A 19,729-nucleotide genomic window follows, 5' to 3' on the forward strand; every position below is an offset into this window, starting at 1 on the left:
TATATATATTTCAAGCACCTGGCAAAATAATTAACTTAAATAGTGCAAAATTGTTAAATTATCCAAACTATTAAGGAAAATATAAAATTTGAAGGCAGGAAATTTCCCACTCCACTTCTAGATGTATGTTATCATATTATTGTTTTAAATTGTATGATAATATAACATCCTTCTTTTGCTTATTTCCTCTTAAAATTTGTTCTAATTGCACTTTTTTGTTTTTAGATTGTTGGTTTTATAATTGGAGCAACTCCTCAACTTAAAAAAGCAATGATCGGTGAAAATGCTCCTCTTCGCATGGCTCGTGACTCCTTCACGTTACTAGGGTACATTGATTCTCATTTTCTTACATATAAATATAGAAGTATTTACATATATACGCCCCATTACCCATGCATGAAAATGTACATTTCACCTTTCAATATAAATGTTAGAATAATAATATTTTTGAAGTGCTACTTAGCGTTTGTGCAGTATAAACGTGTAAAGAGTAAAATGTACGTGTTTGATATGCAAATACATGAGAATTAGGCGGTAGGCATTTAAATGCCCCTATATGTATTGAAGCGTCCATGTTTTAAACACATCATCATCATAATCAACATATTCTATTAACTTTAGCATGAAAATGTTAGCATATATATGTCCTAAACCATATTACTTAAATTTGATTACATGAAAAATTTTAAAAATCTCATTTTTATTACATATTTTATATTTTGAAATTATGTTTTTGCATATTTATAGATTGAAATACTCCAAAAAATGACCTAAACAAGTCTAGAAGATCAATTCCAACATGAAAAATATAAGGACATGTTCAATATATCATTACATAGCTATATACTTCTCCATTCAAATATGCCTAGAGAAAAACCTTCAATGCTTTGTAATTTTGTTTTTGCAATATGTCATCACTTTTACTTTATCTAAAAGCTTCAATTACACAATCACTTCAAAATATTTGCACAAATGTTTCACAAAATGAATTTCAATCTATTCTTGCAGCAATGGCACCATCCCAAGTCTCATACTTATAACAGGAGGAAATCTCATCAAAGGTGACATTTTTCCATTCCTTTAGTTATATTTACATATCCAACCCCCTTTAATGTTGTTTCTATAGCAACATGAGCTTTCCATATATCTTTTCTCTTTTTATGTCGCCTTCTGGGCTTCTTTTGTAATTATCATTTTAATTAATGATAATAATAACATTGTAAAAAATTAGGTTTCAATGGCCCGGGGATCAAAATCTCCATCATCGCCGGCATCATCGTCGTTCGATTCATTGCTTTGCCGATCATCGGCACAACTTTCATTCAGTTTGCAGTTCATTTTGGTTTAGTTCATTCTGACCCATTATATCACTTGGTTCTATATCTTCAGAATGCTGTTCCACCTGCAATGAATATTGGTAATTATGTAATAATTAACTATAAGTATATAATTACAAGAAATTTTGAAATAAATTATGAGTTCATGTTTTGAAATTAATGTTTTTGCAGCTTCTATGATACAAATGTTTGATGCTGGTGAAGGAGAACTGTCTGTAATTTTTCTTTGGTCATATATTGCAGCTTCTGTAGGACTTACGCTTTGGTCCATGTTGTTCTTATGGCTTGTTTCATAAATACTTAATTGCTTTGTGTAATTAAGAGATTTGCATTTATAGATTGTGCTAAGCGTTTTTGAACATGAATGCTGTTCTTATGACTATTACAAATTTTTATTTTTTTGGAAAAGCCAGACCATTGTCAATAAGCTCCCACCACACCTAAATAGGTGCGGTGTGAAAATGTTGTTTTCTGCGTTTTGAAAACGCACAAGCTGCCAAAACGCGTTTACCCAAACAAGTCATGTGCGTTTTCAAAACGCCACCGCACCAAATAAGCTACCCCAAACGGGTCATATATGTAGCTTTTTAAATGTTTCTTAAGTTCTATGTAATTAGTTTTTGCATTTTTCCATGTAAGTCCTTGATAATATACAATTTATTTTGAAAGCAAGAGTGTGAATACTAGCTTTCGTTGTCTGAATAGGATTAGGGGCATTTACCTAATTCTTATGTATTTACATGTCTACTGCTTAAACATCTTACATTTACATCACAAAATTATCACTGTATTAGCTTTTAAAAAAGAACTTTAAAATTTTTCTCTTTTTTAGGTGATAATTTTCGCCTTTTTTCTTTTAAATTAATATTTAAAATGTAAAAGTTATTATTTTATTTATTTATTTTTAAACGAATCCATCAATTCAGATTTTTTCGTCAACACGGTGATTATTGGAGATTTGGATGATATAGTTTTTCTATATCAGATCGTGTATCAACTTTGCTCGTTCGCTGACAGAGAATTTGATCTGCTTAAAAGTAGATTCAATCGTGTCAACTTCAATTCTTATCAAGAGGAAAATCATACCAGTATAATCAAGAACGTGCGTTATATAAATATTTTAAAATTTATATTTGAAAAAAATAGATTTTTTTTTTATGAATTCGAAATTATTTGCACGTCTCTTGAGATAAAGTAAGCTTGACTTTGAGCTTACTCTCCGCTCGTGTAAGAATTTCAAAGATTAGTAGATTGGTCGAAGTGCATGCGAACAATTCTAATTTTGAGCCTTAAATTCTGCAGTATTGCTGTGTATCTCTTTTGTAAGTGGCATCTAAGGGGGTGCTAGGTCTGCCCGTCATGCCAACAAAGACGTGTATGGTTGATGTCATGAAACATAACGACGAGAATGTTTTCATCCACCATGCCAAAAAAAACTTGTACGGATCTTCAAGTTGTATGAGTACTTAAAGTTTCACACAAACATATATTCACATACTTCCTTGCCTCCTTAAATACAAATTGTACATGTACTTAACTTTCATGCAGGCACAAACAAAGGCTTTGAGTTGCAATATTTTTGTGTTAGTGTGGCAAGAACATGATGTGACACAAAACTTATAATTTTTATTTACTTTTTATTATTTATTTTTTTTTCTCATTTCTTGTTGCGTAAAGAGAAAGCGGGGTGGTGCCGGTCAGGCGGCGATGATGGTTTGGGTTGCCGGTGGTGGTTACGGGCGGAAGGCTGCCGGTGATGAGTGTAAAGCTTTTGTAAGAGGATATTATCTACACATGCAGCACATCGGAGGTCGCTTTCTTTTTGGGTGGCTGGTTTACTTGTAATAGAGAGTAAAGAGGAATTGAAATTGGCTTATGTAAGCTTAAAGTTGATCCTCTTCTAGCGGGGGTTGTGGATCTATTTGTAATAAACAGTGAGGATCATTTGAGTTGAGTCTTTTTTACTTATATTTGATGACCCATCTTCCAAAAGATATTAAAAATATTCTTCATTTGATTGTTCTCTACTTACTGGGGAGTGAATGTCATGACCCAGCCCAGAACTTGGAATTAATCAAGACTGGTACAGACAGTCAAACAGTGTGAATTAAATTTTCTATGTTAACTCATATTGTAATAGATGAAAGAACCCCTAATAATTAAATTAAGACGATATAATTTATATTACCTCATTATTGATTGTTTGCGTCTTTTATAAAAATTTTTTCGTATATCGCTCTTCTTTAAATAATTTAATTAAACCTGAAATTCTTTTGTAAGTGGCATCTAAGGGGGTGCTAGGTCTACCCGGCATGCCAACAAAGACGTGTATGGTCGATGTCACGAAACATAACGACAACGAGGATGTTTTCATCCACCATGCCAAAAAAAAAAACTTGTACAAATCTTCAAGTTGTATGAGTACTTAAAGTTTCACACAAACATATATTCAAATATTTCCTTGCCTCCTTAAATACAGATTGTATATGTACTTAACTTTCATGCAGGCACACACAAAGGATTTGTTTTGCAATGTTTTTGTGTTAGTGTGGCAAGGATATGATGTGACACAAAACTTATATTTTTATTTTTTATTTTTTATTTTTTCTCATTTCTTGTTGCGTAAAGAGAAAGCGGGGTGGTGCCGGTCAGGCGGCGATGATGGTTTGGGTTGCCGGTGGTGGTTACGGGCGGAAGGCTGCCGGTGATGAGTGTAAAGCTTTTGTAAGAGGATATTATCTACACATGCAGCACATCGGAGGTCGCTTTCTTTTTGGGTGGCTGGTTTACTTGTAATAGAGAGTAAAGAGGAATTGAAATTGGCTTATGTAAGCTTAAAGTTGATCCTCTTCTAGCGGGGGTTGTGGATCTATTTGTAATAAACAGTGAGGATCATTTGAGTTGAGTCTTTTTTACTTATATTTGATGACCCATCTTCCAAAAGATATTAAAAATATTCTTCATTTGATTGTTCTCTACTTACTGGGGAGTGAATGTCATGACCCAGCCCAGAACTTGGAATTAATCAAGACTGGTACAGACAGTCAAACAGTGTGAATTAAATTTTCTATGTTAACTCATATTGTAATAGATGAAAGAACCCCTAATAATTAAATTAAGACGATATAATTTATATTACCTCATTACTTATTGTTTGCGTCTTTATAAATATTTTCTGGTATATCGCTCATCTTCTAATAATTTAATTAAACCTGAAAAGAAATTTTAAACAATTGTGTGTTAAAGAGAAAGTGAATTCTTATACTTATAAACTACAACAACACAAGCGAAAAAAAAAAAAAAAAACCAATAAGCATAACACTTGAACTTCTTTATAAATTAATATAAATATTAAACATACTATTTAAAAAGTTTATATCAACATAATTTCAATATCATTTTATATTTGTACAACCGTCGCAGAAGAATTGTCTAAAAGCAATGTCAATTAAGACACATCAAAGTCAATATCATTTTTTGTTTACATGCATGTGTAAATTAATGTTCCCCATTATTACCATTAAGGTGTAACTTCATCATTATCAGTCATGCACATACAAACAATCTATGCATCGTAAATAATGACTCTACCACCATGAATTATCAAAATTAGATTTCAAATTGTCCTAAATTTAATTATGAAATTATTTTATTTAAAATTTTACATCAAGATTTTTAGTGTATGTTCATATGAATTTTTTGATGACAAGTCATAAATAAAACTTGTTATATAAAATGAATATTTTATTTAAGGATTCAATGTAAAAATTACTATATTTACAATCCAATTTTTTATATAATATCATTTAAACTTACATACACTATATTTTCAATTTTATCATTATAATGCAATACTAAAATTAAAATATCTAAGCGGTCACCCGACTATTTATTTTTATTTATATGAGACTATTTTAATCTTAAAATTTATAAAAGCAACAAATCAGTCTCGGGACTCTTTCAAATGGAGTCAAAATAGCACTTTTTTTTAAAGTCCAGGATTATTTCAACCCATATTCGCATTCATAAAGTTTAAAACTAAAATGACTCGATAAATAATCGAGAATTATTTTGAAACTTTTCTTCATAGACAAATGAAACAATTAAAATTGTGGATTTAACTTGAAGATAGTTAATCACTCGAAAATCGATTAAAAATTTAGCTTAGACTGAGATTGAATCGAAATAAATGAGCCCAGTTATTCACTAAAACTTTGGATTGAATTTTTTTCAAGCCAATTTTGAGCCATATATGGATAGCCTCAAACTGGCTCGAGATCTGCTCAAAATATTTTTTTTTTTTGGATTGAATTTTTTTTCAAGCCAATTTTGAGCCATATATGGATAGCCTCAAACTGGCTCGAGATCTGCTCAAAATATATTTTTTTTATTTATAAAAATTATATATATATATATATATTAATATAATGATAAATAAAATTGAATATAATAATCCTCGAGCTGATTTTGAGCAGGAACAAATAGAAATAACTCAATTTGAGCATGCTAGTTTAAATTTAAACCCGGGAAATAACTCAATTTGAGCATGCTAGTTTAAATTTACTGCTCAAAATCGAGCCGATTTCGAGTTGAAACAGATTTAAATAACTCAATTTGATTTCGAGCCAAGTTAACTCAAAATCAAATATAGCAAATCACGAGTTGATTTCGAGCCGCATTGAATCCATTCAAGCCGATGTATCCCAACTCCCCTGAAAATCAAAATGTTCCTTAAATTCCTTAAATATAACTATATATTACATGCAAGCACATCATGAGAGGCATCTATTTATATAAAAAACGGCTGAAATTTCTCTTTTATTTTTAAAGTAAGCAGCATTGGGCAATGCACGGGCACCCGTTCGTGAATCGCTGCAGAACTAGAGGATTTAAATTTTAATTACTATTATTATTTATTAGACCATTTTCTTTGCATTTCTCGTCAATTCTTGAAAAAAAAATATTACAGCAGGAGTCCTGATATAAAATTATATTAAGTCACAAATAAAATTGTGTCATATCACACGGCGTACATATTAAATAAAAATAAAATTATACACTTTAATATATGGTCTGACTCCTCAAGATATATAGCCAAGTTTATTGGCCCGTAATGTAATATTTTTTCTCATCCTTAAGCTTTTCTAAGGGTTCTTTTGGGGCAGCTTGTGTGTTTCATGATAAGCTACTTATCTTGAAACAGACCCGCGGGCCGACCAGAGGGGTCGACCCGTGGCCTGCGTTTAGTATAAAAACTCAAACGCAGTAACGCAGTTTCGGATAAGCTGATGAAACGAGTGAACCAAACAATACGACGGCGTTTTCAAAATGCCACCAGCACTTATAAGCTGCCCAAACAGACCCTAACTCAAGCGCATCTGATTCTTTTTCCCCAGCCACTCTTAAATTTTCAAAACTTTCTTTTTTTTTTTATTTTTCTCTGTAAACTTTCTATTAAAAATTAGATTTTTTTCAGTATTTTCAACAAAAAGGGTGAAACAAACAGTTATTTTTACACTAATCTCTCGGAATTTCTCCGCCGGCGTAATCGCGCCCGTCGGAATTCCCCAAAAAAAACCAGTTTTTTTTTTTAATATTTTTAAATTTGCAAATCCCGCTTCTTCCTATTTCTAGGGTTCAGCGCTCTTTTTTATCCACTTAAGAACCCCTTCCTCTGTGAGCGGGAACAGTTGATCGCTTCCGCATTCCCCGGTGCTGAAATTTTCGAATTTAGCTAATTTCAATCTTCCCCGACTTGAGCGATCACTACAGTCTTCCTCTTTCTGCATTCATGGAGATAAGGTCGGAGCCCTCCTCCAATGTTGGGGCACCGAAATCCCCACCTTCTTCCCCATTTCCCTCTGCACAGAACGCTTCCATGGAGATCAGCGATTCGCAGGCTTCTCATGGCTTCACCATCATTGCAGAGGATAGTGGGATAAAGCGCAAAAGAGGGCGGCCGAGAAGGTATACTCCGGATGATGAAACGTCATTGCAGGGCGCTGGTTCTTCTTCTGGATTCACTGGTTTACCTTCTGCAGATCGGTTGGAGACGAAGAAAAAGAGGAGGAATAAGAATGTGCGTTGGGGGAAGAAGATTCAGATGAAAGCTTTGGGTATTGTTCTTCATTCTTTTGGCAGTCTGAATGTGAAAATTGTTTTTTGTTTTTTTGTAATTTCTGTGATTTTGTGTTTGAATTTGCTCTTATTTTTTTTCTATCACATCTGAAAAAAAAAAATTTATCTATTGCTCCCAACATTATGTTCCTGTCACTCTCTCATTGGAGCGAATATTAAAGATCACTTGATACCACCCCAATACCACCAATCAATACCTAGTTTTTCTGCATGTAATATTTTTACCCCTCGTAGGTGGTGTTTGGATGCAACCTGACATTACGTTAAATAGGATTTATCAAATCCTATGCAACTAATATAGAACTTGTGAGGGACCAAGAAGTAAACCCTTATATCCGTCCCTCAATCATATTTAGTAAATTTTGATTTACTTTGTAAAAAACACGAAACACGAGAAATTTTAATTTAACGGAGCGGTGAATTTAATTTTCATTTTTTTAGTGTTTGTCTAGATTTGCTTAAATTTCATGCCTGAATTCTATTAAAACTATGCTACCAAACACCCTAAAGTTTATTTTTTTATTGTAACTTGTAAGAGAAATAGGAGGTTTGTGAGTTCATTTATGAGATCATGATGAGTTAGAACAGTCTAGGTTAATAACATATCGGAAATGCATCATTGTACACATTGCTCTGTATTATTGAATGATTTTTATTATATAGTTTGGAGTAAAAAATATGGATTATTTAAGATAAGTTTAAAAATATAAATATTAAATTTGTATTTTGGTAAAATAGTTTATTGATACATTAAGATGACATCTTTTGAAACCTCTGTATTTTGCAAGAATAACCCTCTAAATTTTGAAATATGTTTTACTTTCTATGTTCTTATCAATAATCATCTGTATTTGTAAATTGTCATTTGCATTTATTCTTTTAAATCTATTGTTTATTAACTTATAAATGCATTAATACTTACAGGACTATCTGGGATTGGATTTACTCCACATGTTATTACAGTCAAAACTGGAGAGGTATGTTATTTTTGTTTAATTTTTCTGCTTAGTAGTCATTTTTGCATTATTTGTGTAATTATGGAATTATAAGGTATAAAATTAGAAAGAAATTGTAATTTCTATATTTGAAAAAACTAAGCTTATTAAGTGCCACTATTACTTTTCTAGTAAGTTGTAAATTTCATTTTTGTTGGACATTTACATACATACCTGCCACACAACTTTTATATATTTATATATCTGACAGCTAAACTTTGATATTTACATGCATATCACTCAAACATTTAACATCACATACTAATTTTTTAAAAGTGAAATAAATGTCAAGCTTTAGGTGTAGATATGTAAATAGATAAGAATTGTATGGTATGTATGTGAATCGTGGGGGGCATAATTTTTTCATGTCTCCCTCCTTTGTTCCTTCTCATAGAGCTATATTGTTAGATGTGAAGTTATTGTTACTTTTTCTATAAACTCTACAGGATGTGTCGACGAAGATCATGTCATTCTCTAATCAGGGATCTCGTGCGGTATGTGTTCTCTCCGCAAATGGTATCATATCCAGCGTCGCGCTCCACCAAGCTGCAACTTCTGGCGGAACAGTTGCATATGAGGTTTTTCTACCTTACAACTATTTTTTTTATGTAGGAAGAGTTACATAAATACCACGCAATTCCTATCCTATGTATTTACATATCTAACACTTAAAATTTCGGTTTTTACATACGACTGTGTTTCCGTTCATTTTTCTTTTTTTTTATTTTAAAAAGAGTCGTCAACTTATCGATCATCGTATACTTCCCTTATTCAAATAAATCTCCCTCCCAAATCAAATCAGTGAAGTGACATACGACAAAGAGACAAACAAGAGAAAAAATGAAACATGGAGAATCTATATGCGATAAATCTCGCAATGATATGTCAAGAATGTTCGCCCAAACAAGATCGGGCAGATGCACCTTAAACCAATGTCCGTGAAAGAAGTATCTACGTAGACTACCCATAACCAGAGAGTCATGTGTATGTACTTGTTATGGGGTTAAGAGCACTCACAGAGAAATGTGTTCCTACTGATTAATTACATCTTGGGGGATACTTAAGAATACTCTCGATAAAAAAAGTTTCGCTTCATATTATCGTAAACCTAGGGTATATGTAATCAAAGGAATGTTATTCCGTGTGGGAACAATGTTAATGCTTCAAAGCTAACGTTAAGTCATCGGGCAGAGAAACAGTCTCTCACATCCCGAATGGGTAGCGACTCATCGGCACACGGGACCCACGAAATAACCTAAATCATCTTGACGGGGTATCCCAACACGTCAAAGCACGCCCGGGTCATAAGGGCAGAGGACGAATCGTCGTATCCCAAATGAGCGGCAGCTCATCTGCATCAGGCCGTCAAAATGATATCAACAAAGTCAAAGGAGTGATAAGGCTCAAAGAGGCTCAACAAAAGGAAGGTGGAGTCATCCTAGAAGGTAGAGGTAACCGGGTCGGGGTACCACGAAACCGTCATACACAACTACTAGGACCCTAAGTCTACCTGGTCATGAAGGTAGTCGACCAACACGTCTTTGCCCATGTTAGCAATCCGTGAATTTCGTCGTCTACTAGAACCTCGATAGCCCTAAGGTCAAAGGAAGAAAATTATATCCTATGACTAAAAGCTGGAGCTCCAAGATGTAGGACTTATACCTACCAAAGTGGCAATGATGCCTCAGGAAAGAAAGATTAGTGGAAGTTCAACTAAAAAATAAAAGCTGGAGCTCCAAGATGTAGGACTTATACCTACCAAAGTGGCAATGATGCCTCAGGAAAGAAAGATAAGTGGAGGTTCAACTAAAAAACTGGAAACGCTCCAAACAAAAGACAAACAAAAGGACTTACACCTCGTCTGCGTCGGGGAGTCTTCTAACATCCTAGGCGCGCTAGATAACCACCTATAAAAATGTATGTTGGGTCAGTCAGGTTGGAGAAGCACGGGGACTCCTCCTCGGGACATGCAAATATAATGCAGTTATCTAGAGCGGTCCTAAGGTATTGTGAAGACCCTATTAACATATGCAGGAAAGTAAAAGTTACAATTTTTAAATCCTGAATATTTTAATCCTAAATTTTAATTTTCTTAAATATTTTATTTATGATTTTTGTAGAAAATTAGGAATTTAAGTCCTAAAGAGCCTATGTTGTATCGTGAAATCTCAGATAAACTACAGAAAGAAACAAAGAAAATACATGCATGTGCAGATATGCAACATGATGCAAAGATAAAATAAGCCAAATCAAAATAATAAACAGACAGGTGTCGCTCGGTCAGCAACATATCTCAGAAAAGAAAAATGCGGCATAACTCTGCATATACATGTTCGATCCTAATTCTATACATCAATATAAAATGCAGAATTAAGATACGGGGCATGAGCATCTGCTTCTGATCCCCTCAACGTGATTCCCGCGCCTAACTCATCGGAACTCGTGCTCGTATCTTATTTATGCTACAGGACTTTCCTATACTCTAAAAAGTAAATAGGAAAAAAGAGATGACTTAATCTTGCATGAAAACAAGTGTCAACGAGAAAACTCACATTCTCGCGCTTAACACATCGGAACATATGTTTGTATCTTATTTCTGCTACAGGAATCTCCTATACTATAAAAAGTATATATGACAAAGAAAAGACTCAATATTGCATGAAAACAAGTGTCAGGAGGAAAACTCACATGCAAATAACATATAGTGAGTCATGCCTTAAAAATGGGGAGCTAAATAACACAATTGGGGGAGCTAAAGAGCACCTGCAAGCAAATGATTAGAAATCATTACATGCTCCCCCATAATAACCATGTGTGAGTGTGTATAAGTAGGCACGGCACCTGCAGAAGATCGTCCTAACACACTATCACATACAAGGAAGCATGCAAGCACACCGAAAAGCAGAAAAGTGACACATGGCTAGCACAAAACAACGCACCACACAACAATAGCCAGGGGTGTCGAAAAATACTACCTAGCACCCTAAGCCCTAGCCTAGCACATCATCTAACGAAAAGTGCCTCAACCTAAGATCTGAGTGCGGGGTGAGTGTGGGTATAATATGACTTTGATGGGGTCGTCATACTGACCCCATCCTAAAGATCTGAAGGATCTAAAGGGTGTCACAAAGAGCGGTGACACGTGTTAGGTCTATTAAATTTTTAGCACAGTCATACTCGTGTCAATCCTGACTACTTAACTCGCATTGCTCACCGGGATCAACTCAGCAAGCAATGCTCGTTAAGGCATCGCGACCAACACGGGGTCACTCTCCTAACGAGCCTAGCTCACTATCCATACAAATATGTAAATGCAAATGCAAGCAAATCAAAATATATAAGTAGTAATAAAGAGTATGTCATGAAGGCGATGACTTGTAGGAATGGGCATGCCGTAACGACAGAGTCTCGAAAAGAGGGTATGCCGATAAGGCAGTGACCCGAAGGTAGGCATGTTGTAGCGGCAGGTACCCGAAAAGAGAGTATGCCAATAAAGCAGTAACCCGAAGGTGGCAGAGGCCCGAAAAGAGGGTATGCCAATAGCGGGGGCCCGACAAGAGGGTATATCAGTAAGGCAGTGACCCAGAGGTAGGCATGCCGTAGCAGCAGGGGCCCGAAAAGAGGTATGCTGGTAAGACAGTGACCCAGAGGTAGGCATGCCGTAGTGGCAGGGGCCCAAAAGAGGTATGTCGGTAAGTCAGTGACCCGAAGGAATACAACTCAAGTAGATGATATCGATAATGCAAACAAACATGTACATGCACATACACAACATGCAAAGGAGCAAGTGGTAGGTCGATCGGGATGGAGCATCCGGCAAACTAAAGTATTGTGCCAACCGGACCAGAGTAGCCGACTAAAGCACAAGTGATGTGACCGGTTCGGGATAACCAATCGAGGCACAAGTGGTGTCGATGCAGGTGCAAGTGCAAGTGCAACGTGTAAATGCAAGTGCGATATATGACATATAATATGTAACATGCAAGACATGCACATACAAACAATGAGGTCCAAACGATCACATATGATAGCGAGTCACGCTCGTACTAGGGGAATGTTGCACATACAAACGACCTCGCCCGGGAAACCTAGGTCTGATGCGCTTGGATTTGCGACATCACCGTCTTCAGCTTTGGTGTGGCAATGTTGGAGGGTTTCCCCCTCTGATTTCTCGTAGGGGAAACTCTCCACCTATTCGTAGGGCGACTAGCTACAAATCATTTTCCGTTCTACGAACACCTACGATTTTATAAAACGGATTAGCTACAAAGCTTTTCCCGTCCTCTAAGATCAAACTTGACTAATCCATCTAATAGATATTAGGAGCGCCAAAACCGTGGGAAAATTGAGATTCCGGCCCGGCGGGATAAAGAATTAAGGCTCACGATAAATTGGAGACACTCAGCTCTACGGAATGTTTTTGGTCATGCACAGAAAGTCCTAACCTAACGGTTATCTCTACGAAACCAACGATCCATCACGCAGGTGCGTCGTCGCATCGACCCACGCTGACGCACGCACCGCGTGTGGGCGATCGAACTCACATGCCTAGACACCACTAAACCTAGGGTCGACTACTAGTTTAGGAGATCTCACCACCGTGACGGTTGCAGACACATTCTCTTAAAGCGGAAGGAGAGCCCACGCATCGAGCCACCGATGCCTAGTCCGTGCTCCAGTGTACCTCGTAGAAAGTGCATAGGGCACATATACATTCGTGGGAGGGGTCGCTTGACAACCGTGAAAATGGGAACCCACGAGGATGTCAGTGAGAAGGAGCGCCTGCAGAGGCCTTCCCCTCGAGGCGGAAGACCCTCACACTTCCTCAAACAACAACTCCGTTCGCTGCCCGACGACATTGAAGTTCTCCGGCAAAGTATCCGGTCGCCGGGAGAGTAGGATGACGAGGTGGAGGACTTAGCTCGCCGGCGGTGCGCACCGGGAGCGAAGGAAGCGCGGAGGAGAGCCCGAAATATGACGTTCTCCTCGCTGATTTTCTCCGGTGTAAATGCAATGCCGGCGAGTGACAAGGACGGCGATGAGGAAGAGATCCGGCGGAAGAGAAAGAAGAAAATAGAGGGGAAGAAAATCCCTCTTCACTACTTTCACTCCAAGAAGCACCTCCAAGGCTTCCTACAAAGTTTCCAAAGGCTTCCTCAGCCTCTCTCGAGCCCTCGCCGGAGAAGAAGAAGAAGGAGAAGAGGGAGAAGTGGTCGGCCAAAGTGGGAGAGAGACTCCACGTGAGCTCTCTCCTTCGCGGGTAGGAGGCTCGGATGGGAGGAGAGTCGGCGGTGGGGAGTTTTCTGGTGAGGCAGAGGGTGCCTGCGGCGTCCTTCGCCGGCGAGGAGGAGTCGGCGGCGGGAAGCTAGGCACGGGATGCCCTTTTGGCGAAAAAACGGAGAGGGGGCGGAAGGATCCGTATGAGAGAGAAGCCATTTCCAAAAAAAGTAAAATAAAATAAAAAAAATATTTTATTGATCCCTGGACCGGCGTGAACAGTTAAGATGTAGGATTCTTTTTATTATAATAATAATAATTTTTTTTTTTTCCCATTTTTGCCCGGACACGTCTTTGCAATGAAATGAGGGTTCCCTCTAAGCAAAATTGGGATTCCGGATGCTACCACGCAGTCTGTTTAATCGTCCGGGCTCATCCAGACAACTTCGCTGACGATCGGGGCAATTCGAGCAAATTTCGTGTGTGATGCAACAAATAATATTTTTTGACCCGATCAGAGTCGTCCGACGTGTCAAATGCCGACCGACCATCACATAAGCGATAGTCAAAGCCTAGCGCAGTGACTCTGGTTACGTGCCCCTCAACACGCACCGAAATGTTAAAAGTAAATGTCTCGCGCTACAGGACTCAACACGTGGATTGAGCAACGTTTTTTTAGCGCTGGAGCGGACATCCTACACATGCGACATAAAAAATTGATGCCAACAGACCGTACCACCTTACCAATGCATGAAAGGAGTATTTCACTTTTTAAAATTTAAGGATCATAGAAATGTAAAAAAAAAAAATTGGGTAGTATATATGTAATACATAAGAATTGCGTAGTTTGTAACAATGGTTCTAAAAAATGGTAAAACAATATTTTTTATTGGTATCTAGTTAATTTTAACATGTAAATTTCAGGGGCAATTCGAAATATTGTCTCTTTCGGGCTCGTTTTCGCCGTCTGAAAGTTCGGGTCAGCCGAACCGAACCGGAGGGCTTAGCGTGTCGCTCGCTGGTCCTGATGGCCGTGTAATAGGAGGTGGAGTTGCAGGAGTTTTGGTTGCTGCAACTCCTGTACAGGTTTGCTTCTTACCTTACCACTTGCCACCTTCATAGTGTTTTTCCTACTAATATTTTATGAGAAGAACCTATAATGTGGTAGATTGATTGGAAATGAGAAAATTAGATAGATGGATTACTATAATTATTCTAATTGTCTGGGTAGTTTCAGTCTACATTTACATTTTGATCAACTAAGATTTGGTTTTTGTCGGTTTGGGATGGTTGTAGCTTTTTGTAAATACTGTTTTTAAGGGGAAATAAAAAAGCTTTTTGATTGTTGTTGTAAATATATTAATGACAATAAGGTTTGTGGAGTTCTTTTGAAAACAAAACCTGTGAGAAAATTGCCCCTAACAACAAACTTAAAAACTTTCGAGGAAGATTACATGCATATCACTTAATTCTTATGTATTTACGTATCTTATACCTATACTTCAATCTTTACACATCACCTTACCCATGGATGACAAGCAGTATTTCATTTTCTAAAAGTTAACATAGTGAAAGATTTGGACAATATAAATGTATGAAGTTGACATGTTAGATATGTAATTACGTAGGAATTCGATGGGATGAATGCAAGTGCCCAGCTTTAACATAGTCATTATGTGTTATTCAAACCAAACCATGATTTTGTTGTTTAGGTAGTTGTCGGAAGCTTCATCCCCAAAGGCGGCGGACGTAAAGAGCCACTGCAACCGGTAATCCACCCTGCAGGTGAGTCGGAGCCCGAGAAGCCTACTCAAGGCGGGTTCCCGGGACCGTCGAGCCCAATCTCTCGAGGTGCATCGAATCCTGCTAGTCCTCATAACCAGAGCACTAATGGCGACAACCATAATGGAAATAACAATAAAGGCGTTCGATTTATTCAATGGAAGTGAGGGAGTCTAATAAAAAGCATGCAAATCTTGCAACCAGAAACCATTTTGTTTTCTTTCATCAGTGACTGCAGGTGTTAGTGAAACCTGTTTTTTGCAAATATTTTGTTTTTAGTTATTTTTTGCTGTAGATTGTGAAATGATATTCTTATTATTTTTGTAGGGAAGTTATGATAATTATGTATGGAAGTCTTTGATTGGCTATGCTACTTTGTTTCATTTTCTTTTTGGGGGTATTTGCATATATATACCATGCAATTCTTGTATATTTATACATCTAACATCTAAATATGGATATTATACGCATACCACTCAAAATCACGTCGAAAATATCATCACCGGCACTTTTTTTAAAGTGAAATACACATTTTCATGCATAATTCTATTATGCCGAAGTAAATATCAAACTTTGGGCGTTGGATATGTAAATAAGATAAAAAATGTGTGGTATTTATGTAATTTCCCCTTTGTTCATTGTGGTTATTGAAATAGTCTATCTAGTTGGTCAAATTGAGCATGATTGATGACTTGGTAATTAAGTGATTAAAATTGTAGAAATTTGATGAATTATTAGAGTTTTAGAACAATGCCATTTGTTTCATGAATTAAAATAATTTGGGAACTTTGTCTGAATTATTTGAATCTAATTTGATTATTTTAAATGTGATTATTGAGATAATGGATATAGTTATTAAGAGTTTAGAAGTGGAGGCTTAAGGGAGTGAGGGTAGAATCATGAATAAAACATTTTGAAGGGGTGTTGAGAGTTAATTTGGTGATGAAGATAGCTTGCAAGGATCTAGAAAGGTAAAGGTTTTGATCAAAGAATACGGTAGAGACCGACGGCTATTAAGGAGGTAGAATCGAGAAGGTGTTAAACAATATATAAGATTTGAAAACTAGAGGTGGATCGACTTCACAATCAAATTAGGAGTGTGACTCATGCTAACTCCTGAGCTAAGTTCGATGAACTGATGAGTTAAGCTAGAGTTAACCCGGGCTAGCAATGTTTTCAATGTTTCTTTAAATTTCTCGTGTTTTTATTATTCTATTATAATGACTTCTTAAGTTCTTTTTAATAATTAATGGGTTTGCTTGAGGGTGAACACACACATACAAAAATGATACATGCTTCAAATTAGTTATATATTTCAAATTAATATTATATTTTCCATTAAAGCATTCCAACTTAGTTTTGATTTTACTTGAGAGAACTTTTTGTTAGAAGTAAAGCCTCGTCTAAAATCTCATTAAATTTTTAACCATTTTGATGAAAATAAATTTATTTTTATTTAAAAATATCAAGAAAATAAGAATATATTGCATTTCATTAAATCTATCTTAGTAGGGACATTCACAAATCTTATTTATTATTTGTATCTAACGCTTAAACTTATATATAGAAATTCGGTGTAAACGAGCCGAACACGAGGGCTCTATTTCGAGCTTAAAAAGTGTGTTCGTGTTCGGCTCGTTTGCTTAGCAAGCCAAACACGCGCCGTGTTTGCTTAGCGAGCCGAACACGAGCCGTTCACGAACAAAGAGTCATTTTCACAACCCCGATCACATGGTCATCCGACGTTAAGGACTGGGTTAAGATTTACACATCATTTGAATCTAATTTAATAATTTTTATTCTATTTTCTTCATTAGTACTTTTAATTGATTATAAATCTTTGTAGCCTTTTAGTTAACTAAATTTTTGAAAAAGACTACTCATCAAAGATATATATATAATTGATTAATAGTATTTCAAGCCAAAATGAGCCGAACAAGAACGAACAAATATTTGTTCATGTTGTTCGTGTTTGGCTCGTTAACTTAGCGAACGAGTTGAACACGAGCTATTCGCGAACAACGAGATGCTTTGACAGCCCTAATTTAAACTATATTAAAATAAAATTGGTATGTATTATATTATTTGGCTTAATTCAGCTGAACCATGGACCTTCAAACCACTCCACTAATGATACAATGCTTGATCCGATTTTAAAATCTTAATTATATGTAAATGCACAAAAATTTAAAAGCGATATATGCTCACATCGAAATTCATGCTTGCATTGAAAGTTTATTTATTTTTTTTATTATTTCTTTTTTTTTATTTTTTTGTTTTTGGGATATTAACTTGAGTGTCTCCTTCGTCTTTTAGAATTTTGGCACCAACAAGAGTAAAGAAAATTTTAGGTCCATGCATCACACTTCCGGACTGACAATATTTGCATACATAAGACGTACGCAGCGTTGCGTACGTCAGAGGTTATTCTAGGGGTACATGAGGGTTATATCCGGGTTATACCCCCATGTAACCTCTGTGTAACTCCCTTATAACCTTCGTGTAACTTATTTGTAATCATGAAACTACATAAACGCGAAACTCATTTGTAGATTACAAGTAGTTTACAAAAAGGTTACAGAGGGTTACAGAGGGGTGTAACCCCGGTATGGAGGGAGGGAGAGAGACAGAAGGAGGGTGTGCAAGAGATGGAGAGTACGAGGACAGGAGATAGATAGAGTGAAGGTGAGGGTGGGAGAGAGAATATGTGCGAAAGAGAAGAAAGAGAAGCTATTCAGAGATAAAGAGCGTTAGAAGAAAGAGGAAAGTGAGAGAAAGAGAGAGAAAGGTGAGGTACTGATAGAGAGAAGGATGAGTGAGAATACGTGAAGTAAGCAAGGATTAGAAAGAGAAGAGAGAGTGACATAAAGAATAGAGTGAGAGAAGAAGAGAGGAAGATACTCGAGAGAGAGAAGGAGGGATTGAGAAAGGGAGTGAAAGAAAAGAGGGAGTGAGAAAATAAAGAGAGTGAGAAATATGAGGGACCACTCTTGAGTGAGAAAGAAATAAAGAGATATGGAGAGACAGGAGAGGTAACAATAGAGAGAAATAGAGATGGAGTTGGAGAGACAGTGATTGAGAGAAAGAAAGAGTGAGAGAGAGAGAGTAAGAGGGTGAAAAAGTGAGGGAAGGTTGATAAAGGGTATGAGAAAGGTAAAGAGAGCATCAGAGAGAGGAAAAGAGAGCTAGAGAAGATGAGTGAAAGAAAAGTATGTTTGAGTGAGAAGAGAAAAAGAGCCAGATAAAATGAGAGAGAGATGGCGAGCAAGTGAAAACGTAGATTTGGAGAGAATGAACGAGCAAGTGAGAGAGCAAGAAAGAAAGAAGGAAAAAAAGAAGAAGAGAGATAAAGGGAGGGCGGAGGAAGAGAGAAAGGAGGGAAAGAAAAGAGAGAGAGAGAGAGAGAGAGAGGATGAGAGAGAGAGGAGAAGTCCTGTTCTAAAATGAAGCTCTCAAAATTTTAAATTTTATCCTTCTAATGAAAAGAAATGTATTTGAGAAAGACTTGAAGATGAGAGCTTTATCTACATGCATATTAGGCTTCAATCTTGGCTTGTGGTTGCGTGTTATTAATCTAAGTCGACTTAAAAGCTGACTCAAGCTCGACTCGATATGTTTAACTTGATGAGTTAAATAGCCATGCTTAAGCCAACACCAACTCGACTTGTTATCCTGTGAGCTGGCTCTTGATATTTCAAATTTTAAGAGTTTCGAGTATAAAAAAGTTATGAAATTATATTTTATTTCTTGATATACATTATTCTTTTTGTTACTTCTCATCTAATAACTCATGTTTTTATGCCATTTTATTATAACAACTAAAAAGAGTCAGCTTATGAGCCAAACTAGAGCTTAAGCTCAACGAAGATTAAATTAATCCGGCTCAAATTCAAGTCGATGATGACTCCAACTCTGCCCAATTGATACACAAATCTAGCTAGAAGCCAAAAGAAAGCTTGTATCATTTGGCAATATGGAGAATAAACTAAGTAGTATTTGATATAATATGAGACATAAAATTCATATTGCTATTCATCTTAAGGGTAGGAAGTGAGGGTTTCTATTGGGCTTGAGATGTCCACCAGCTTTTAATCTCCATTCTCCTCTTCTGCTTCCTTTTATAAGAAAGAAAAAGTTCTACTAAAATATCAAGATGGCCACCATCTTGTGTCAGCTTCCAATCAAATTTGTTGAAGGATTTTAGAGGTGTAGTTTGATCATTCTACATATTTTCTTTTTCCTACTTTTAGCCTATGGTTT

At 36.3% G+C, this 19,729-nt stretch overlaps 2 protein-coding genes across 3 annotated transcripts; both read left to right on the forward strand.

Annotated features, from left to right (window-relative positions):
• Positions 1 to 225: 225 nt before the first annotated feature.
• On the forward strand, positions 226 to 1,766 carry LOC110036709 (protein PIN-LIKES 7-like; the record flags this gene model as incomplete). Its single annotated transcript, XM_020741261.1, is given in 4 exon segments — positions 226 to 326; positions 1,009 to 1,061; positions 1,232 to 1,417; positions 1,509 to 1,766. Coding segments are annotated over 4 exon segments (465 nt in total), but the record flags the coding sequence as incomplete, so codon positions are not given.
• Positions 1,767 to 6,906: 5,140 nt separating this feature from the next.
• Positions 6,907 to 15,822, forward strand: LOC110033953 (AT-hook motif nuclear-localized protein 10-like). 2 transcript variants are annotated; one of them, XM_020738137.1, is made up of 5 exons: positions 6,907 to 7,453; positions 8,400 to 8,452; positions 8,917 to 9,048; positions 14,612 to 14,773; positions 15,400 to 15,822. In XM_020738137.1, the coding sequence occupies exons 1-5, from the start codon at positions 7,129 to 7,131 to the stop codon at positions 15,634 to 15,636; spliced, it is 909 nt and encodes a 302-aa protein (XP_020593796.1). In that variant the 5' UTR covers positions 6,907 to 7,128; the 3' UTR covers positions 15,637 to 15,822. The 2 variants fall into 2 exon arrangements, with proteins under 2 accessions (XP_020593796.1, XP_020593804.1); XM_020738145.1 differs by lacking the exon at positions 14,612 to 14,773 and having other exon boundaries at positions 6,944 to 7,453.
• Positions 15,823 to 19,729: the final 3,907 nt, after the last annotated feature.

This window comes from Phalaenopsis equestris, unplaced genomic scaffold, assembly GCF_001263595.1.
Source record: "Phalaenopsis equestris unplaced genomic scaffold, ASM126359v1 Scaffold000002, whole genome shotgun sequence".
Classification (NCBI taxonomy): domain Eukaryota; kingdom Viridiplantae; phylum Streptophyta; class Magnoliopsida; order Asparagales; family Orchidaceae; genus Phalaenopsis; species Phalaenopsis equestris.

Excerpts from the sequence above, each read along its gene's own strand:
- LOC110033953 (XM_020738137.1), top strand. The coding sequence starts at position 7,129 with ATGGAGATAAGGTCGGAGCCCTCCTCCAATGTTGGGGCACCGAAATCC. Across the intron at positions 7,454-8,399 it reads GATTCAGATGAAAGCTTTGG|GACTATCTGGGATTGGATTT; the intron begins GTATTGTTCTTC and ends TAATACTTACAG. Across the intron at positions 9,049-14,611 it reads GCGGAACAGTTGCATATGAG|GGGCAATTCGAAATATTGTC; the intron begins GTTTTTCTACCT and ends TGTAAATTTCAG.